General features: G+C 42.5%; 1 protein-coding gene across 3 annotated transcripts in view; it reads right to left on the bottom strand.

The window, feature by feature from the left end:
• Positions 1-23,287, bottom strand: part of LOC137094961 (RNA-binding protein Nova-2-like) — a 69,212-nt gene that overhangs the window by 30,543 nt on the left and 15,382 nt on the right. For all 3 annotated transcript variants that reach the window (XM_067461017.1, XM_067461019.1, XM_067461018.1), the window contains exon 2: positions 9,622-9,765. In XM_067461017.1, coding sequence (XP_067317118.1) covers positions 9,622-9,765 — 144 coding nt within the window. The remainder of the gene's footprint in view (positions 1-9,621; positions 9,766-23,287) is intronic.

Genomic DNA, 23,287 nt, shown 5'->3' on the forward strand with positions numbered 1-23,287 from the left:
GATCTACATTGCCAAAGAATCCAGTTTCAAATGACATTGTATACTAGTCATCGTAGACCAATTATATATGCATTATATGGGTACACATTGACCATGGTTAGGGGTCACCACAACATAAAGGGGTCGCAACATTAGGAAGGGGTCGCGACATTAGGAAGAGGTCGTGACATTAGGAAGGTTGAGAAACACTGGTGTAGACATATAATGTATGCGGAACAATGACTTCAAACTACAAGAAAGGAGATTCCATCTGAACATGAGGAAGAACTTCCTGACTGTGAGAGCCGTTCAGCAGCGGAACTCTCTGACTTGGAGTGTGGTGGAGGCTCCCTCTTTGGAAGCTTTTAAACAGAAGCTGGATGGCCATCTGTCAGGGGTGCTTTGAATGCAATATTCCTGCTTCCTAGCAGGGGATTGGACTGGATGGCCCATGAGGTCTCTTCCAACTCTATGATTCTATGAAACTGAACTGCATTATGTGGTCTGTGTAGACCAGGCATGGGCAAACTTTGGCCCTCCAGGTGTTTTGGATTTCAACTCCCACAATTCCTAACAGCCGGTATCAATCGTAATGTAAATATCTGATATGCCGGATGGATTTTCATTCACTGGACCAAAATTGTTACAAATATCCAATAAACCCAAATTTGAATACTGATAGGGTGGAGGGGGGATTGATTTTGTGATTTGGGAGTTGTAGTTGCTGGGATTTATAGTTCACCTACAATCAAAGAGCATTCTGGACTCCACCAATGATAGAACTGGGCCAAACTTCCCACACAGAAACCCCATGACCAACAGAAAATACTGGAAGGGTTTGGTGGGCATTGACCTTGAGTATTGGGAGTTGTAGTTCACCTACATCCAGAGAGCACTGTGGACTCAAACAATAATGGATCTGGACCAAAGTTGGCACAAATACTGAATGTGTCCAAATGTGAACACTGGTGGGGAAAATAGACCTTGACATTTGAGAGTTGCAGAGATTTATAGTTCACCTACTATCAAAGAGCATTCTGAACTCCACCAACGATAGAATTGGGCCAAACTTCCCACACAGAATCCCCATGACCAACAGAAAATACTGTGTTTTCTGATGGCCTTTGGTGACCCCTCTGATACCCCATCGCGACCCCTCAGGTTGGGAAACGCTGGCCTACACTGACCCTATAATGGCAGTGTAGATCCAGCCTAAGGTGAGTACAAATGAGGGCACCAAGAAGAGGAAAGAGAAACTGGGACATTTCCAAAGACACTGAAAAAGTGGGACGATAATGGATTAACTGGGTCTGTCTGCAAAATCAGGACAGTTGGAGGATATGGCACCCCATGCCAGACTTTTTTATAGGGCGCATCAGTGATGACACAGACAGGCTTCTTCCGTTCCTATTTCCTTTCTACATTGTTGTGAAACATCGCTCCATCCATCCCCTTTTAAAACATATTTCCAAGAACCTTAGGGCCAAATTTACACTCTAGAAGGGATTCCTTTTGCCTACAGGAGCATTCCCCTTCCTGTTGGGTGCTTCGTGCTTTCCTGCCCCCTTTTTTTTGAAGAAAAGGGGGGAGAATTCCAGACGTCAGCTCCCAAATCTGGAGTAGGGACAATGCGCACACAAACGGAGCCCCTTTGGCCTGCGTCCTTCTGCTCACCTTATCAGAAAAAAGAGTATTTCCTGCCATTCAATTCATTTCCCTCGCTGGCCAGCCCTGGCTGCCTTTCCTGTTTCCTTTCCTTTCCTTGCACCCAACCCCCAGCCAAAATTTGCAGCCGCAGAACTGAACCAGAATTATTCTCTCATTGCTTTCTGTGAGTAAATCCTGGAGCTCTAGGACATACTTTCCAATATTTCACAGATTTAGACTTGGAACATATGTGACCCAGTAACATCAGAGCGTGGTCCAAAAGGCAAAAGTTATTAATGAGGAAGAACACATAAGACAGGAGAGACTGCAGTGGTTTGTTTTGCCTGAAGCTGGATCTACACTGACATATAATCCAGATTATCAAAGCAGATAATCCACATTATATGCTTTGAATTGGATTATATGAGTCTACGCTGCCCTATAATCTAGCTCAAAGCAAATAATCTGGATTTTATATGGCTGTGTAGAAGGGATCTGAAGACCGTGTTGTTGTAGGTTTTTTTCAGGCTATATGGCCATGTTCTAGAGGCATTCTCTCCTGATGTTTCGCCTGCATCTATGGCAAGCATCCTCAGAGGTAGTGAGGATGCTTGCCATAGATGCAGGCGAAATGTTAGGAGAAAATGCCTCTAGACCATGGCCATATAGCCCGAAAAAAACCTACAACAACCCAGTGGTTCCAGCCATGAAAGCCTTCGACAATACATTGAGACAAGGAAGGATGGAACTAAAGAGCAAAGGAAGCGAGAAAAGAAACAGGCATTCTCTCCTGATGTTTTGCCTGCATCCGTGGCAAGCATCCTCAGAGGTAGTGAGGATGCTTGCCATAGATGCAGGCGAAACGTCAGGAGAGAATGCCTCTAGAACATGGCCATATAGCTCGAAAAAACCTACAACAACCCAGTGATTCCGGCCATGAAAGCCTTCGACAATAGATCTGAAGACCCTTCCACACAGCTGGATAAAATCCCACATTGTCGAAGGCTTTAATGGCCGGAATTACTGGGTTGCTGTAAGAATTTCAGGTTATATGGCCATGTTCCAGAAGCATTCTCTCCTGACATATCGCCTGCATCTCACAACCTCTGAGGATGCCTACCATAGATACAGGTGAAATGTCAGGAGAGAATGAATATGGAACAAGGCCATAAAGCCCAAAAAATTTACAGCAACCTAAATCCCCCATTATCTGCTTTGAACTGGGATATATGGCAGTGTGGACTCAAGCCCCTTCCACACATCTGAATAAAATCCCACATTATCTGCTTTGAACTGGTATATATGGCAGTGTGGACTCAGATAGCCCAGTTCAAAGCAGATATTGTGGGATTGTCTGCCTTGATATTCTGGGATATAAGGCTGTGTGGAAGGGTCCTTAGATAATCCAGTTCAAAGCAGATATTGTAGGTTATTCTGCTTTGATAATCTGGGTTATATGGCTGCGTGTAAGAGAGCAAGACTACAGGGCAGAGAGCAAGATTTTGCCTCTCTTATACCACTAAAGAGCCATCTACACTGCAAAGTTAATGCACTTTAATGCTACATTGACTGATCTGGATCAATGCTATCAAATCCTGGGAATGATACAGTAGCACTGTTTGGTAGATCTTGTAAAAGATCCAAAGATCTTGTAAAACTACAACTCCCATGATGCCATATCACTGAACCATGGCAGTTAAATTGGCATCAAACTGCATTAATTCTACAGTGTAGCTGTATCCTCAGTTGAGTCCACTTTGAGCTCTTTTTTCAGCAATTGAACTCAGGGAACTTCCACACAGCTAAATAAAATCCCACATTATCTGCTTTGAACTGGAATATATGGCAGTGTGGACTCAGATAACCCAGTTCAAAGCAGATATTGTGGGATTTTCTGCCTTGATATTCTGGGATAGAAGGGTTGTGTGGAAGGACCCTCAGTCCAAAAGGGAAAGTGGAAGGAGGGGAAAGAAACTGGGCTGGATCTACACTGCCATATAATCCAGATTATCAAAATAGATAATCCACATAATCTAGATTTGAACTAGATTGCATGAGTTTACACTGCCATATAGCCTCATTTAAAGCAGATAATCTGGATTTTATATGGCAGTGTAGAAGGAGCCCTAGTATGAGATACAGATCTCTAAAATATGGGGAAAAAAACAATGCATCAGGCCCTTGAGTCTCGATTTCATTCCTGCTTGCAGCTGCACCGTGACCCAAGCTGGCCTTTCAGCCCAGAAATCCTGCATCTTCAGGCTCAGCAAAGCAACCAATAGCATCCTGCTTCTCCAGAATAAAGCCTCATTGAATGCCCCAGCCGTCCTTCTGCGTAAACATGCATACAGTCTTTGAGAGCTGCATAGTACTTGAACTTGCATTCTCAAAGACAGTGCATTTCCCCCACCTTTTTGAAAGAAGGGATGTTAATTTCTGAAGGAGGGTTGAGAAAAATTGACCTTTTTTTGGACTGGAACTCCCAGAATTCCCTCACCAAGATGGACCCCAAGTGATATAATCTGCTTTAATAATCTGGATTATATGGCAGTGTAGAAGGGACCACTATCACAGAGATAAAGGTGGAATAAATAACAATAATGATGGCAAGATTACCATCTGCCAGTTGCAAAAGGCCACCCTACTGGGATGTGCACGCATTATTCGTTGATACAGTCCTAGATACTTGGGAAGTGTTTGACGTGTGATCCAATACAACAGCCAGCAGAGTGATCTTGTTTGCTGTGGACTCATCTTGTTGTGTTTCTAATAATAATAATAATAATAATAATAATAATAATAATAATTGTGTGTCAGGAGCAACTTGAGAAACTGCAAGTTGCTTCTGGTGTGAGAGAATTGGTCATCTGCAAGGACATTGTCCAGGGGATGCCCGGATGGTTTACCATCCTGTGGGAGGCTTTTCTCATGTCCCTGCATGGGAAGCTGGAGCTGACAGACAGGAGCTCACCCTACTCCCCGAATCTGAACCACTGACCTTTCAGTCAGCAGTTTTGTCGTCACGAGGATATAATTCTTTGCGCCACTGGGAGCTCATAGTAGTAGTAGTAGTAGTAGTAGTAGTAATAATAATACTTTGATTACCCGCCTCTCCTTGCAGCTTGAGGCAGGGTACAACAGGGTTAAAACCAAACTATAAAACATAACATTATTAAAATACATATACCATAACTCAAGACCACAACATTAAAATATGGTTCAAAATCTCCTCTTTGTTGGTGTGTCTACGTACTGTCAAGTTGCCTATTGGCAACCCCATACATTTTATAGTGTTTTTTTTTTTGGTAAGGAAGACCCAGGCCCTTCTACATTGCCATATAATCCAGATTATCAAAGCAGATAATCCATGTTATTTGCTTTGAACTGGATTATCTGAGTCTTCACTGCCAGATAATCCAGTTCAACACAGATAATCTGGATTTTTATATGGCAATATAGAATGGACTTCAAAAGAGAGTTTGCCAGTCCCTTTCAGTTTACCAGCTGTTAGGATTTCTGGAAGTTGAAGGCCAAAATATCTGGGGACCCACAGGCTGAGAACCACTGCTCTAAAATATAGTCAATAGTATCTAGTGTTAAATGGGAGTCTCTCATCCAAGTACTAACCAGGGCTTACCCTTCTTGCCTTCCTAAATCAGAGGGCTCTGGTGCATTCCTTTTGCATTAAGATGATAGAATCCCTCTCCAGTTTTCGCTATGGTGATGCTAATGTCTATAAAGCTGTCTGTAATGCTCACACAGATATACTGTACACACATATTGCCTGTTATCCAATTGGATCCGGGTACCTTAATTCATGGAAGACACAAGGATGTGTTTGTCTAGGTGGCTCAACCAATAACCCCTCCATCAATAGAAAGACGGCTCCATTAGAAAGGCATTTCCATCAGACCACCAAACCCCACCATAAATACAAAGGGTTTCCTTTCCCTTGGAGGAGGAGAAGGGGGAGCCAAGCACAGGGAGGGAGAGGGGGGGGGGGTCCCTTCCCGGAAGCCACAAACAAACAAGGCACCTGCTCCCCAGTTGCCACAGCAACACAATTCAGGCCGATTTCTCCTTCTTTTTCCTTCTCCTCCCTCCCCCTCTCCATCATTTTGCATCCTCGGCGGGGGATTTGCTGTCCCAGCCCATAATCCCGCAATCAAGACCGCAGGATGTGGATGGGGAAAGCGGCTTAGCCCGGGCCGGTCCCATCGGGGCTTTGTCTGCCCTTCAATCACGGCCAGGATTACGGGGGAAGAGGGGCAAGGCGGTGTTGGAGAGACCCATCCTCCCTTCGCCAGGCTGCAATGGCCACAGGATGTGCCACCAAGTCATGGTTTAAGCTTGAACACCTTTGTCTAGAGAGCCGGCAAGGTGTGATGATGCTTTGCTCATTGGATTACATTCTGGAGACCCGGGTTCAAATCCCTTCTCAGCTGTTAAAGCCCACCTCAGCCTCAGGAAAACTTGCACAGATATAGGATGGGGGACACTTGGCTTGAAAAGGGATCTAGAAGTTGTAACAGACCACAAGAAAAACATGAGCCAACAGTGTGATGTGGCAGTGAAAAAGGCCAATGCAATTATAGGCTACATCAATAGAAGCATAGAGATATAGGATGGGAGACACTTGGCTGGAAAACAGTTCATGTGAGGATGATCTAGGAGTCGTAACAGACTGAAAGCTGAACATGAGCCAACAGTGTGATGCGGCAGCAAAAAAGGCCAATGCAATTCTAGGCTACATCAATAGAAGTATAGAGATATAGGATGGGAGACACTTGGATGGAAAACAGTTCATGTGACGGTGATCTAGGAGTTGTAACAGACTGCAAACTGAATGTAAGCCAACAGTGTGATGTGGTAGCAAAAAAGGCCAATGTGATTCTAGGCTACATCAACATAAGTATAGTGATATAGGATGGGAGACACTTGGCTGCAAAACAGTCCATGTGAAAGGGATCTTGGGAGTTGTAACAGTCCACAAGAAGAACACGAACCAAACAGTGTGATGCGGCAACGAAAAAGATCAATGCGATTCTAGGCTACATCAGTAGAAGTATAGAGATATAAGATGGGAGACACTTGGCTGGAAAACAGTTCATGTGAAGGCGATCTAGGAGTCATAACAGACTGCAAGCTGAATGTGAGCCAACAGTGTTATGCGGCAGCTAAAAAGGCCAATGCCATTCTACTTTGCATCCATAGGATAGTGTAGATCAGTGGTTCCCAGCCTTTGGGCCTCCAGGTGTTTTGGACTTCAGCTCCCACAGTTCCTAACAGCTGGAAACCTGGATGGCATTTCTGGGAGTTGAAGTCCAAAACATCTGGAGGCCCAAAGGTTGGGAACCACTGGTCTAGATTGAAGGGAACCATGGTCCAACTCTCTTCTGCTTTGGCCAGGCCTCACCTGGAAGAACCCTGTGTCCAGGTCCAATTCAAAAAGGAGATGCACAAGCTAGAATGTGTCCACCATAATGGCGAAAGGTCTGGAATCCATGAAATCCTATGAGGAGGAGGAGGAAACTCTTCCGGACTCCCAGGCAGCATGTTCCGCAAGTGACTTCTTTGAACACTGCTGTTTCCCATCCCCTTGTTTAGGATCCTCTTCTACTTTCCAACCATTCACAGTGAAATCCATGACACATGTATGACTAACTTCAGAGTGTGTGCTCAAGATGGCAAAAGATATTAAAGAAGTAGACAATTCTAAGTCATGCTTTGTCAACATCTCTAAAAATGGGGTGCAACTTCGAATCGCAGATGTATTTTTGTTGGTGTCGGTAGGACTGAAATTAGGGTGCTTCTTACAAACAATAGTGTCTTGCAGCTAAAGAAATACAGCACTGTATGTAGTTTTGCACACTGAATTTAGCTTGCAGCAGTTTAAATGAGCTAAGGATAATATGGGTAAAAGGGGGAAAATGGGCCATTTCAAAACAACTGAAAAAACAAGCCAGTTTCACTGCTGTTGTGTGCCTTTAGGTTGTTTATGACTTAAAGTAAAGGAAAGGCTTCCCTTTGACATTAAGTCTAGTCATGTCCAACTCTGGAGGGTGGTGCTCACCATCTCCATTTCTAAGACGAAGAGCCGGCATTGTCCATAGACACCTCCAAGGTCATGTGGCTAACATGACTGCATGGAGCGTTGTTACCTTCCCGCCAAAGCGGTACCTATTTATCTTCTATTGACAGAAGACAGTTGCTTCTGTCAAGTAGTAAGTAGAAAAATTAGGAACCACTTTGTGGGGAGGCTAAATTAGCTGATTTACGAGGCCATAAAAAATCTCCAGGAAGTATGTAAAGAATGAGGAAGCGACAGTTCCCCTGGTGGCCAGAAGCTGGAAAGTTAAATAGCCTCTGAGTGTCTGTCTATATATGTTGTGTGTCTACGGCATTGAATGTTTGCCATGTATATGTACATTGTAATCTGCCCTGAGTCCCCTGTGGGGTGAGAAGGGCAGAATATAAATACTGTAAATAAAATGAATAAATAAATACATTTTGCATGTTTTCAAACTGCTAGGTTGGCAGAAGCTGGGCCTAACAGCAGGAGCTTAACCTGCTCCTCAGATTCAAACCACCATCCTTTCGGTCAGCAAGTTCAGCAGCTCAGCGGTTTAACCCGCTATGACACCAGGGGCACCTGGTTTATGACTTACGTTGACACTAAGGTGAGCTATCAGGGTAAAATTTGTTTAGAGGATGTTGTGTATGTACTTTGATGAGTAAAGGTAAAGGTTTCCCCTTGACATAAAGTCTAGTTGTGTCCAACTCTGAGGGTTGGTGCTCATCTCCGTTTCTAAGCCAAATAGCTGTCGTTGTTCATAGACACCTCCAAGGTCATGTGGCTGGTATGACTACATGGAGCACCATTACCTTCACTGAAGTGGTACCTATTAATCTACTCACATTGGCATGTTTTTGGACTGCTAGGTTGACAGAAGCTGGGCCTAACAACAGGAGCTCACCCTGTTCCCCAGATTCAAATTGCCAATCTTTCGGTCAGCAAGTTCAGTAGCTCAGTGGTTTAACCTGCCGCGCCATAAGGGGTACTTGGTTAATGACTTACATTGACACTAAGGTGAGATATCAGGGTAAAATTTGTTTAGAGGATGTTGTGTATGTATTTTGATGGGTAAAGGTAAAGGTTTCCCCTTGACATAAAGTCTAGTCATGTCCAACTCTGAGGGTTGGTGCTCATCTCCGTTTCTAAGCCAAAGAGCTGGCATTGTTTGTAGACACCTCCAAGGTCATGTGGCTGGCATGACTGCATGGAGCACCATTACCTTCACTGAAGTGGTACCTATTAATCTACTCACATTGGCATGTTTTTGAATTGCTAGGTTGACAGAAGCTGGGCCTAACAGCAGGAGCTCAGCCCGTTCCCCGGATTCGAACTGCTGACCTTTCAGTCAGCAAGTTCAGCAACTCAGTGGTTTGACCCACTGTGCCATCGAGGGTTCATGTACTTGGATACCAACCATCATATGTATGAAGCACCTTCTCTGGGTACATCTACATTGCAGAATTAATGTATTGTCGAAGACTTTCATGGCCGGAATCACTGGGTTGTAGGTTTTTTCGGGCTATATGGCCATGGTGTAGAGGCATTCTCTCCTGACGTTTCGCCTGCATCTATGGCAAGCATCCTCAGAGGTAGTGAGTGACCTACAACAACCCAGAATTAATGTAGTTTGATACCACTTGAACTTCTATGGTGCAGAGCTATGGAATCCTGAGAGTTGTACTTTTCCAAGGTTTTTAGTCTTCTTTATCAAAGAGTGCTGGTATCTTACCAAATTACAAAACATAGTATGCCATAACATTGAGCCCTGGTGGTCCAAATGGTGTCAAGCTGTATTAATTCTACAGTGCAGATGCACCCTCTGTTTCCAGTTTTGGATGGTCTCCCATAAAAACGAGAGTTTGGGAAAACATTTCCCGACTTTATCACTTCCCCAAACCCTTTCGCTGACTCTTTCTCACCTGGGTAGAAGTCCTTGGATTTGGAGAGCTTAATGGTGGCCCCAGTTTCCTTCTGCAGTTGGACGATGGTTTGGCCGCCTTTGCCGATGATGGACCCGGCCGCATAGCTGGGGATCAGGACCTTCAGGAAGTATTCGCCGTCCTCTGGAAAAGAAGAGGGCAGAAAAGAGATCTCGTCATCCGAATCCTTGGCCAAATGAAAACCATGGATCACTCCCACACAGCCTTCCCAGGTTCTGCTGCATGGAGCTGGAAGGCGAAAACAGCTCCCAGAGGCACCGGATCATAAAGAGAATGTGATGGCTTCTGCAAAATGCAAACCAAATCTTGGCACAGCAACAGAGGCAGGAAGATGCTACTGGAATACAGCAAAGGTAGCTTTTACCTCCATAATGGGAAATGGCAACACACTTAATTATTTTTGTCTTTGCAGACATTAATAAAAATCAGGCCACATTGTAATCCTGTGTCTCGTTGATGCACTTAATCGATTTAATCTGGATTTCTTTTGTTATTTCCAGAAAACCAGGTTTCTGGGGGTATAAAGCCTTACCTTATTCACATTCATAGTAATCAATCTGCAATCACAGTTTTGTATTTTTCCACATAGGAAACATTCAGAGCTGTGTATTATAGAAGCAGAGAAAATAAGGATCCTAAATATTCCAGTTTAGAACCAATGACACATTGTATTGTCGAAGGCTTTCATGGCTGGAATCACCAGGTTCTTGTGGGTTTTTTCGGGCTATATGGCCATGTTCTAGAGGCCTTTTCTCCTGACGTTTCGCCTGCATCTATGGCAAGCATCCTCAGAGGTAGCGAGGTCTGTTGGAGTTAGGAAAATGGGTTTATATATCTGTGGAATGATTGGGGTGGGGCAAAGAGCTCTTCTCTGCTGGAGCTAGGTGTGAATGTTTCAACTGACCACCTTCATTAGCATTTGAAGGCCTGGCTGAGCCTGGGGGAATCTTTCATTGAGAGGTGTTAAGATGTGCCTGGTTGTTTCCTCTCTGCTGTTTTGCTGTTGTAATTTTAGAGTTTTTTTTTAATACTGGAACAAAATCTGGCTACCAGTATTTAAAAAACTCTAAAATTACAACAGAAAAACAGCAGAGAGGAAACAACCAGGCACATCTTAACACCTCTCAACAAAAGATCCCCCCAGGCTCAGCCAGGCCTTCAAATGCTAATGAAGGTGGTCAGTTGAAACATTCACACCTAGCTCCAGCAGAGAAGAGCTCTTTGCCCCACCCCAGTCATTCCACAGATATATAAACCCATTTTCCTAACTCCAACAGACCTCGCTACCTCTGAGGATGCTTGTCATAGATGCAGGTGAAACGTCAGGAGAAAATGCCTCTAGAACATGGCCATATAGCTCGAAAAAACCCACAAAAACCAATGACACATTTCTAGTCTTTGTGGCTGCAGATGTAAGTTACGCTTGACAAAGGCTGGAGCTACATTGCATCCAAACTGCACTATAAGGGTCTACACTGCATCACATGACCATATAAAGCAGTTTGGAACAGCTTTCTATAGTACCTGTAGACGAGTGTTTCTCAACCTTCCTAATGCCACAACCTCTTAATACAGTTCCTCATGTTGTGTTGACCCCCAACCATAACATTACTTTTGTTGCTACTTCATAACTATAATTTTGCTACTGTTATAAATCGACATGTAAATATCTGATATGCAGGATGTACTTTCATTCACTGGACCAAATTTGGCACAAATTCCCGATACTGGTGGAGTTGATTTTGTCATTTGGGACTTGTAGTTTCTGGGATTTATAGTTCACCTTCAATCAAAGAGCATTCTGAACTCCACCAATGATGACTTTGAACCACACTTGGCACACAAAACTCCTAACACCAACAGAAAATACTGGAAAGGTTTGGTGGACATTGACCTTGAGTTTTGGAGTTGTAGTTCACCTACATCCGGAGAGCACTGTGGACTCAAATAATGATGGATCTGAACCAAACTTGGAACAAATACTCAATATGTCCAAATGTGAACACTGGTGGAGTGTAGGGAAAATAGAATCTTGGCAATTGGGAGTTGTAGTTGCTGGGATGTATAGTTCACCTACAATTGAAGAGCATTCAAAACCTTACCAATAACCGAATTGGGCCAAACTTCCCACGCAGAACCCCCATGACCAACAGAAAATACTGTGTTTTTTGATGGTCTTTGGTACCCCTCTGAGATCCTCTTGTGATGGATCTGGACCAAACAGTGATGGAACTGGACCAAACTTGGCACAAATTCTCTAAATGCCCAAATGTGAACATTGGTGGAGTTTGGGGAAAATAGGCCTTGACATTTGGGAGTTGTAGTTGCTGGGATTTATAGTTTACCTACAATCAAAGAGCATTCTGAACCCCACAATGATAGAATTGGGCCATATTTCCCATACAGAACCCACATGACTAATCGAAAATACTGTGTTTTCTGATGGTTTTTGGTGACTCTCTGATACAGCCTCGCGACCCCCCCCCCCCCCCGGGGTCACAACCCCCAGGTTGAGAAACATGGCTGTAGACCCATATTGAACCACACTATATGAGTCTACACCAGGCACAGGCAAACTTTGACTCTCCAGGTGTTTTGGACTTCAACTCCCACAATTCCTAACAGCTGGTAGGCTGTTAGGAATTGTGGGAGTTGAAGTCCAAAACACCTGGAGGGCCAAAGTTTGTCCATGCCTGGTCTATACTGATTTCCACAAGTAAGTCATATTGCTATGCTATTTCAAAGTAGAACACCGAACCCCAACATCCAGAAAAGTATCCATGTAAAACAGTATTTTCCTTCTCAAAGTCAGATTTCCTAATGTTGTTATTAGAACTCCAAATAAACGATGGGGTTCTTAATAAGCTGTGGAAAATCTACTACATCATTTGGGGGCAAGTCTCGCACTCTCAACCCCAGAAAAAGAGCCAGAAATGACTGGAAAGAAACACACAACAACAACAACAATGCAATGAAAGGGAGACCATGTCATCATCCTTGGAGAAAGCTACATGTATAAAGCAATGTTTGTGTCCCTCGGTTGACTACGGCTTTTTGTTTGTTTATTCCAATTTGCTTTTGTCGTTCCTTTTGTTTCCTTTTTTTGTATTGATTTGTTGTTCTTTCTTGTTACAGATAATAAATGTTTACAATATATTAACATATACTTTCCACATTAGGGGGACAAGTCCTTCTCTCCAAAAGTGGAATTTTTAAAAAATGCTATTATTATTTTACCTAAAAATCTCTAGGTCAGCGATTTCCAAATTCTGGGGGTTTTTTGGACTTCATCTCCCAGAAGCTACAGTTGCCTTGATCAGGCATTCTGGGAGCTGGAATCCAAAACACTTGGAGGAATTAATGATAATAATAATGATGTGATGATGATAATTGAGAAATGCTGCTTTGGGTCTAGAGCAGTGTTTCCCAACCTTGGGGTAGGGACCCCTGGGGGGGGGGTCGCGAGGAGATGTCCGAGGGGTCACCAAAGATAATCAGAAAACACATTCTGTTGGTTATGAGGATTCTGTGTGGGAGATTTGGCCCAATTCTATCCTTGGTTGGGTTCAGAATGCTCTTTGATTGTAGGTGAATTATAAATCCCAGCAACTACAACCCTCAAATGTCAAGTCTATTTTCTACAAACTCCACCAGTGGTCACAGATCCCTATATTTGAGTCCACAGTGCTCTCTGGATGTAGGTGAACTAGAACTCCAAGACTCAAGGTCAATGAGTTCCAGTATTTTCTATTGGTCATGGGAGTTCTATGTGCCAAGTTTGATTCAATTCCATTGTCGATGGAATTCTCTTTGATTGTAGGTGAACTATATATCCCAGCAACTACAACTCCAAAATATCAAGTCTATTTTACCCAAATTCCACCAGTGTTCACAGTTGCTCATGTTCAGACTGTGTGCCAAGTTTGATCCAGATCCATCATTGTTTGAGTCCACAGTGCTGTCTGGATGTAGGTGAACTACAACTCCAAGACTCAAGGTCAACGAGTTCCAGTATTTTCTATTGGTCGTGGGAGTTCTATGTGCCAAGTTTGATTCAATTCAATTGTTGGTGGAATTCAGAATGCTCTTTGATTGTAGGTGAACTATAAATCCCAGCAACTACAACTCCCAAATGTCACGTCCTTTCCCCCCAAACTCCACCAGTGTTCACATTTGGGCATATTGAGTATTTGTGCCAAGTTTGATCCAGATCCATCATTGTTTGATTCCACAGTGCTGTCTGGATGTAGGTGAACTACAACTCCAAGACTCAAGGTCAATGAGTTCCAGTATTTTCTATTGGTCATGGGAGTTCTATGTGCCAAGTTTGATTCAATTCCATTGTCGGTGGAATTCTCTTTGATTGTAGGTGAACTATCAATCCCAGCAACTACAACCCTCAAATGTCAAGTCTATTTCCCCCAAACTCCACCAGTGTTCACAGATGCCTATATTTGAGTCCACAGTGCTCTCTGGATGTAGGTGAACTAGAACTCCAAGACTCAAGGTCAATGAGTTCCAGTATTTTCTATTGGTCATGAGAGAACTGTGTGCCAAGTTTGATTCAATTCCATTGTCGGTGGAATTCAGAATGCTTTTTGATTGTAGGTGAACTATAAATCCCAGCAAGTACAACTCCCAAATATCAAGTCTATTTTACCCAAATTCCACCAGTGTTCACAGTTGCCCGTGTTCGGTCTGTGTGCCAAATTTGGTCAGATCCATCATTGTTTGAATCCACACTTCTGTCTGGATTTAGGTGAACTACAACTCCAAGACTCAAGGTCAATGAGTTCCAGTATTTTCTATTGGTCATGGGAGTTCTATGTGCCAAGTTTGATTCAATTCCATTGTCGGTGGAATTCAGAATGCTCTTTGATTGTAGGTGAACTATAAATCCCAGCAACTACAACTCCCAAATGTCACGTCCTTTCCCCCCAAACTCCACCAGTGTTCACATTTGGGCATGTTGAGTATTTGTGCCAAGTTTGATCCAGATCCATCATTGTTTGAGTCCACAGTGCTGTCTGGATGTAGGTGAACTACAACTCCAAGACTCAAGGTCAATGAGTTCCAGTATTTTCTATTGGTTGTGGGAGTTTTATGTGCCAAGTTTGATTCAATTCAATTGTTGGTGGAATTCAGAATGCTCTTTGATTGTAGGTGAACTATAAATCCCAGCAACTACAACTCCCAAATGTCAAGTCTATTTCCCCCAAACTCCACCAGTGTTCACAGTTGCCTATGTTTGATTCCACAGTGCTGTCTGGATGTAGTTGAGCTACAACTCCAAGACACAAGGTCAATGAGTTTCAGTATTTTCTCTTGGTCGTGGGAGTTCTGTGTGCCAAGTTTGATTCAATTCAATTGTTGGTGGAATTCAGAATGCTCTTTGATTGTAGGTGAACTATAAATCCCAGCAACTACAACTCCCAAATGACAAAATCAATCTCACCCCAACCCCACCAGTATTCAAATTTGGGCGTATTGGGTATTTGTCCCAAATTTGGTCCAGTGAATGAAAATACTTCCTGCATTTCAGATAGTTACATTACAATTGCTAACAGTAGCAAAATTACAGTTATGAAGTAGCAACAAAAATAATTTTATGCTTGGGGATCACTACAACATGAGGAACTGCATTAAGGGGTTGTAGCATTAGGAAGGTTGAGAACCACTGGTCTAGGGACTTCCCTTTGAAGTCATAATGGAGGGTTGCATCCTGGCCCTGTTGTGCATGTAGGCTGCTGTGCTTCTTTGCGCATGCTTGGTGCCATAAAGGAAGAAGGGCATTGGGAATTCAGGCTTATTTCCAGCAGTTTGATGGGCTTTCGCTCCTGAGGTTGCTGCTCCAGAGCCGCCCGGCCTCACCACAATTTAATAAGTGCGGCCATAAGCCACTGCTGTTGCTGCTCCTTCTCCCAACTACTCAGAATAAGAGCTTTCCCTGGTTTTTTTCTCCTAAAAGCACACACCACACACACTTAACAGAGGAAAGGATAAGAGCCGGCTCACCTGGCTGCCTGAATTGCTCTGCTTCAAGATTTATTTTTAGACTGAACTGATTCGGTTAGCCTGAGCGACTCCCTTGGGTTCTCCAAAATGGCAAGCGTTTGGATGTAGTTTAAGAGAGGAACCCTTTCATCTCAGTGCATGCTCACATAGACATGCATTCGGTACATCCCTTTATCACAGGGCAATCAATCTCTATCTATCTATCTATCTATCTATCTATCTATCTATCTACCCATCCATCCATCCATCCATCCATCCATCCATCTATTCATCTATCTTTCTATACTACAAAGGATGTTGCTAGGTAGAGTGGCCCTCTGTGACGTCATTGGGAAAGAGCCACAAAGACAGCCATGTTGGCATGGAGACCTTGTGTGGTAGGCCCTCTCAGAGCTGGAGAAGGGAGAAAAGAGAGTGGAAGGAAAGGAAGGAAGAGGAAAAGAATGGAACGGAGAAGGAAGGAATAGGGGAAGGAAGAAAAGGAGGGAGGGAAGAGAAATGAAAGGGAAGAGGAATGGGGAAGGAAAAGGAAGAAAGAAAAAGAAGAGAAGAGGAAGGAAGGGAAGAAAGAAGAGGCAAAAGAAGGAAGAGATGAGAGGAAAAAGATGGGGAGGGAAAGGAAGGAAAAGAAAGGGGAGAAAGAAAGAAAGAAAGAAAGAAAGAAAGAAAGAAGAGAGGGTGGTGTATGAGGGGAAGCAAAGGTAAAAGAAAGAAAGAAAAGAAGAGAAGGTGTATGAGAGGAAACAAGGGTAGAAGAAAGAAAAGAAAGGAAGGAGGAAAGAAAGAAAGAAAGAAAGAAAGAAAGAAAGGAGAAAAGGAAAGGAAAGAAGAGGAGAAGGTGAATGAGGGAAAGCAAAGATAGAAGAAAGAAAGAAAAAGAAAGAAAGGAGGAAAGGAAACAAGAGGAGAAGGTATATGAGGGAAAGCAAAGGTAGAAGAAAGAAAGAAGAGGAGAAGGTGTATGAGGGAAAACAAAGGTAGAAGGAAGGAAGGAAGGAAGGAAGGAAGGAAGGAAGGAGGAAAGGAAGGAGGAAAGGACAGAAGAGAAGGTGTATGAGGGAAAGCAAAGGTAGAAGGAAGAAAGGAAGAAAGAAAGAAAGAAAGAAAGAAAGAAAGAGAAAAGGAAAGGAAAGAAGAGGAGAAGGTATATGAGGGAAAGCAAAGGTAGAAGGAAGAAAGAAAGAAAGAAAGAAAGAAAGGAGAGGAGAAGGTGTTTGAGGAAAAACAGGTGGAAGGAAGGAAGGAAGGAAGGAAGGAAGGAAGGAAGGAAGAGAGAAAGAAAGAAATAAAGAAGGAAGGAAGGAAGGAAGGGAGAGAGAAAGAAAGAAAGAAAGAAAGAGGAGAAGGTATATGAGGGAAAGCAAAGGTAGAAAAAAGGAAGGAATAAGAGGGGTAGGTATATGAGGGAAAGCAAAGGTAGAAGAAAGGAAGAAAGAGAAAAGAGGGGGAAAGGTATATAAGGGAAATGGAGGAAAGAAAGGAAAGAAAAAGTGTGTGGGAGAAAGAACCAAAAAAAGGCAAGAAGGAAGAGAAAGGGTAGGGGAAAAGATATGAGGGATAGGAGGGTGTGTGAATACAAGAGAATAAAAGTAATCCTGCTGTTTGGATGGATAGGGCATCGTTCCTTCCTTCCTCCATACCTGACTAACAAGAAGACCAAGGTGGGCTTAGATCTTGCAAGGGAGGACTTCTTCTTGTTATTGTGTACAGTCAAGACAACATCTAGCCACCTTATGATGTTTTTTGAGGCTGAGAGTGTGTCACCCAGTGAGTTTCAATGGGTGAGTCAGGAATTGCCCATGATCACCCAGTGAGTTTCAATGGGTGAGTCAGGAATTGAACCCTGGACTCCAGAGCCATCAGCTGCAAGAGAGTTTGGAGAACCAGGCCCCATCTACACTACCATATAATGCAGTTTGAGAGATGCAATTATTATAATCCATACACACAGAGCACCTATTTTTATCTGGGCCCTGGCTGGGTTGCTGCTACAGACCTGACCTACTTATGCTTTGCTACATCAAAAGGACCCTAAGAGATGGATGGATAGCAAGGCATAGAAACTAAGGCATGTATGAAAGTCTATTTGAATCGTAAAATCCTAAACTCAGAAGGGACCCCAAGGGCTATCTAGTCCAACCCACTGCTACGTGGGAAGACACCATCAAAGCCCTCTTGACAGATGCCCATCCACTCTATCATACACACTTTATTCCTTCCAACTCATCAGCTATTAATTGGATTAATCCTCTACCACTCTACTTTTCTAGCTGCAGTTAAAATGTCCCAGTTTCTCTCTTGGCTTCTTTCTTCGGCCTCTGCAAAAGTCGCAGTGACCTATGAAATTTAATAGATTTCTTTAATGGTTTTGACAATGTATTTTTTTAAAAAATATTTCTAGGTTTGATTCTATTTTGATGTTTTTATATGCATTAGGTTTTAATCCACACATTGTTATGGTTTTTAGTGTTGGCCACTTTGATCAATCAGCCAGGCTTTGAAGCTACAAGGCCATTAAATGCTAATCAAGGTGCCCAATTGCAACATTCACACTTGCCTCAAGGAGATAAGAATTCTTTCTCCCACCCTGGACATTATTCCACAGATATATAAACCTCACTAGTGTAGTTTCCAACAGACTTCACAACATCTGAGGATACCTGCCATAGATGTGGGTGAAACGTCAGGAGAGAATGCTTCTGGAACATAGCCAGACAGCCTGGAAAACTCACAGCAACCCAATATTGATGCAGTTTGCACTCAGAGAATTCAGCAGGAGCGAGAAATGGCTGCAAAAAACATTCATTATATATATATCAATATATGATATATATACATTATATGCATCATTGTAAAAGTCATTCTTTTGAACTCGCAAAATCCTCCAGGCAACCTTAGCCATATAGTCTATATAGGATTTTGGGAGTATCAGTTCGAAAAACTAACTGTGCTGACTCTGATACCGAGAAACATTATGAAGCCTGTAAACACTGTGAGCTTCTGAGTTTAGCATATTTAATGCTGTTGTTTAATAAATAATACATGATAATAAAAGCCATATTTATGTCTGCGCTAAGTGAATCATTCATCAATATGCTTGGCATGGGATACCTCTTAAAGGATGGCTTTAGCTGCATTATATGGGTATAGGCTGACCATATAATGCAGTTTCAAACCACATGATATGGCAGTGTAGATCCAGCCATAGTTTCTTTCTGTAGCTGATGTGAATATACTATTATTTAATGGGCTTTTTACCTGTTAACGTGGCATCAAGGTTAACAGGTTAACAGGCAAGAAGTGGTGGACTAGATGGCCTTTGGGAGGGTCTCCTCCAACTCTAGGATTCTATGATTCAACAGAAACTGGATGACCATCTGTCGAGAGGGACACATGTATCTAACACGACATCAGATTGCGATCAAGAAGGCAAGAAGGGGTGGACTAGATGGCCTTTGGACTGGTCTCCTCCAACTCTAGGATTCTATGATTCAATAGAAACTGGATGACCATCTGTCAAGACAGACACGTGTATCTAACGGAACATCAGATAGCTGTCAAGAAGGCAAGAAGAGGTGGACTGGATGGCCTTTGGGCGGGTCTCCTCCAACACTAGGATTCTATGATTCAACAGAAAGTGAATGACCATGTGTTGAGAGGGACACATGTATCTAACAGGACATCAGAATGAGGTCAAGAAGGCAAGAAGGGGTTGACTAGATGGTCTGGGGGTCTCCTCCAACTCTAGGATTCTATGAATCAACAGAAACTGGATGACCATCTGTCAAGACAGACATGTATCTAAGAGGACATCAGATTGCGATCAAGAAGACAAGAAAGGGTGGACTAGTTGGGCTTTTGGAGGGTCTCCTCCAACTCTAGGATTCTATGATTCAACAGAAACTAGATGACCATCTGTCAAGAGGAGCATGTATCTAACAGGACTTCAGATTGTGGTCAAGAAGGCAAGGAGGGGTGGACTAGATGACCTTTGGGGGTCTCCTACTCTAGGAATCTATGATTCAACAGAAAGTGGGTGACAATCTGTCTAGACGGACATGTATCTAACAGGACATCATATTGAGGTCAAGAAGGCAAGAAGGGGTTGACTAGATGGCCTTTGGGAGGGTCTCCTCCAACTCTAGGAGTCTATGATTCAACAGAAACTGAATGACCATCTGTTGAGAGGGACACATGTATCTAACACGACATCAGATTGCGATCAAGAAGGCAAGGAGGGGTGGGCTAGATGGCCTTTGGCGGGGGTGGTGGTCTCCTCCAACACTAGGATACTATGATTCAACAGAAACTGAATGACCATCAGTCGAGAGGAACACATGTATCTAACTGGACATCAGATTGAAGTCAAGAAGGCAAAAAGGGGTTGACTAGATGGCCTTTGGGGGGGGGGTCTCCTCCTACTCTAGGATTCTATGATTCAACAGAAACTGGATGACCATCTGTTGAGAGGGACACATGTATATAATGGGATATCAGATTGTGGTCAAGAAGGCAAGAAGGGGTGGACTAGATGGCCTTTGGGAGGGTCTCCTCCAACTCTAGGAGTCTATGATTCAACAGAAACTGGATGGCCATCTGTCAAGACAGACATTTATCTAACAGCACATCAGATTGTGGTCAAGAAGACAAGAAAGGGGGGACTAGTTGGCCTTTGGGAGGGTCTCCTCCAATTCTAGGATTCTATGATTCAACAGAAACTGGATGGCCATCTGTCGAGAGGGACACATGTATCTAATGGGATATCAGATTGTGGTCGAGAAGGCAAGAAGGGGTGGACTAGATGGCCTTTGGGAGGGTCTCCTCCAACTCTAGGAGTCTATGATTCAACAGAAACTGGATGACCATCTGTCAAGACGGACATGTATCTAATGGGACATCAGAATGAGGTCAAGAAGACAAGAAAGGGTTGACTGGATGGCCTTTGGGAGGGTCTCCTCCAACTCTAGGATTCTATGATTCAATAGAGACTGGATGACCATCTGTCGAGAGGGTCTCCTCCAACTCTAGGATTCTATGATTCAACAGAAACTGGATGACCATCTGTCGAGACGGACACATGTCTCTAATGGGATATCAGATTGCGATTAAGAATGCAAGAAGGGGTGGACTAGATGGTCTTTGGGGGGGTCTCCTCCAACTCTAGGAGGATTGTGGTCTAGGATTCTATGATTCAAAGAAAGTGAATGACCATCTGTCGAGAGAGACACGTGTATCTAACGGGATATCAGATTGTAGTCAAGAAGGCAAGAAGGGGTGGACTAGTTGGCCTTTGGGAGGGTCTCCTCCAACTCTAGGAGTCTATGATTCAACAGAAACTGGATGACCATCTGTTGAGAGGGTTTTGTTGGTGCATCTCCGCCTTTGAATTGGTCCTAATGCATGGCCATAATGTCCCTAAGCTGCAGATCTTCTGTCCAAATCCACTTAAAAGAATTCCCTCTCGGTTGGATTAAACCAGTTAAGTCATTAGGCGGCTGCGGTGGAGTTCAAGCTGATCAAGCAATATGCTGCCCCTTCTTTTCCCATCCCTCTTGCCTTGGGAAAGGCCTTCGCCCCATTCACTTTCCCTGTCTCCTTTCCATTCATAGTATTGCGGAAGACACAGTAGACCCTGTCGTTCCGACAGATCCGTTTAATCCTTTTAGAGAGCCCTCACACCCGCTGGCAATCCTCACACCTTGTAAATTCCATTTTAATCATAAAGCAGTGTTAATAAATATTGGATTTTTTTTCTCCCTCCTAATCAACTTGATTGGTTAACCTTGAGTTCTAAAAATAATCCCTCTTGCTTCACCTTCTTCTTGTTCTTCTTCTTCAGTGAATATTTATTAATAAAGGATGCCCAAGTCCCAATTTCAAAGCAACAACCCAACACTTCTGGAGAGCATTATTATTATTATTATTATTATTATTATTATTATTATTATTGACAGACACACAAAGTGATCAGCTGCTTTTCCTCATATGGTCGCTTAAGTTTAGTGGTTCTTCTTTATATACCTATGTTACATATATATATTCTGGAATAGGGCTTGTCCAGATTTGCCAGAGACAGTCCCAATTAACTCTTTGCCATCCCATTTTCCCAGTTGTTTTTACATTGTCCCAGTTTCTCTTCCCACTTTCCCCCTTTGTCCATCGCTTCCTTTAATTGCTGCAAAGCGAACGGTTTGGAATCAGTCCATAGAGGAGAGGAGGAAGCCGAATCTTTCCTCCCCAGTTGACTCATGCAAAAGCAAACTGCTGCAGCATTTCTTGTCTTATACGTTCTGTTATACTGTTGTACCCCACCTTGAGCCATTAGGAGAGACAGATAATAAATAGTTGTTGTTGTTATTATTATACAACAGTATAAGTAGCTTCAGGTTGCCTCGAGCTATCAGGAGAGGCAGATAAATTATTATTATTATTATTATTGTTATTATTATTATTATTATTATTATTATTATTCTGCAGTATAAGCTTCAGGTTGATTTGAGCAATCAGGAGAGGCAGATAATAAATAATTATTTATTTTTTTATTATTGTTATTATTATGCTACAGTATAAGTAGTTTCAGGTTACCTTGAGCCATCAAGGGAGGCAGATTAATAATAATAATAATAATAATAATAATAATAATAATAATAATAAATATTATTATTATTATTTATTGTCGAAGGCTTTCATGGCCGGAATCACTGGGTTGTTGTAGGTTTTTCCGGGCTATATGGCCATGTTCTAGAGGCATTCTCTCCTGACGTTTTGCCTGCATCTATGGCAAGCATCCTCACTACCTCTGAGGATGCTTGCCATAGATGCAGGCGAAACGTCAGGAGAAAAATTGCCTCCAGAACATGGCCATATAGCCCGGAAAAACCTACAACAACCCAATAATAATAATTGTTATTATTATGCCAAAGTATGTAGCTTCAGGTTGCCTCAAGCCATCACGCGAGGCAGATAATCAATATCTGTTGTTGTTGTTGTTATTATTATTATTATTATTATTATTATTATTATTATTATTATACTACAGTATAAATAGATTCAGGTTGCCTCAAGCCATCATGCGAGGCAGATAATAAATATATCTTATTATTTTTACTATTACTATTATTATTATACTACAATATAAGTAGCTTCAGATTGTCTCGAGCCATCATGTGAAGCAGATAATAAATATATTATTATTATTACTATTACTATTACTATTACTATTATTATTATTATACTACAGTATAAGTAGCTCCAGGTTGCACTGAGCCATCAGGAGAGGCAGATAGTAAATATTTATTATTGTTGTTGTTACTATTATTATTATACTACAGTATAAGTAGCTTCAGGTTGCACTGAGCCATCAGGAGAGGCAGATGATAAATATCTATTGTTGTTGTTACTATTATTATTATACTACAGTATAAGTAGCTTCAGGTTGCACTGAGCCATCAGGAGAGGCAGATAGTAAATATCTATTGTTGTTGTTACTATTATTATTATTATTACTATTGCTGTTATTATTATACTACAGTATAAGTAGCTTCAGGTTGCACTGAGCCATCAGGAAAGGCAGATAGTAAATATCTATTGTTGTTGTTACTATTATTATTATTATACTACAGTATAAGTA

The sequence above is a fragment of the Anolis sagrei genome, chromosome X (assembly GCF_037176765.1).
Source record: "Anolis sagrei isolate rAnoSag1 chromosome X, rAnoSag1.mat, whole genome shotgun sequence".
Lineage (NCBI taxonomy): Eukaryota > Metazoa > Chordata > Lepidosauria > Squamata > Dactyloidae > Anolis > Anolis sagrei.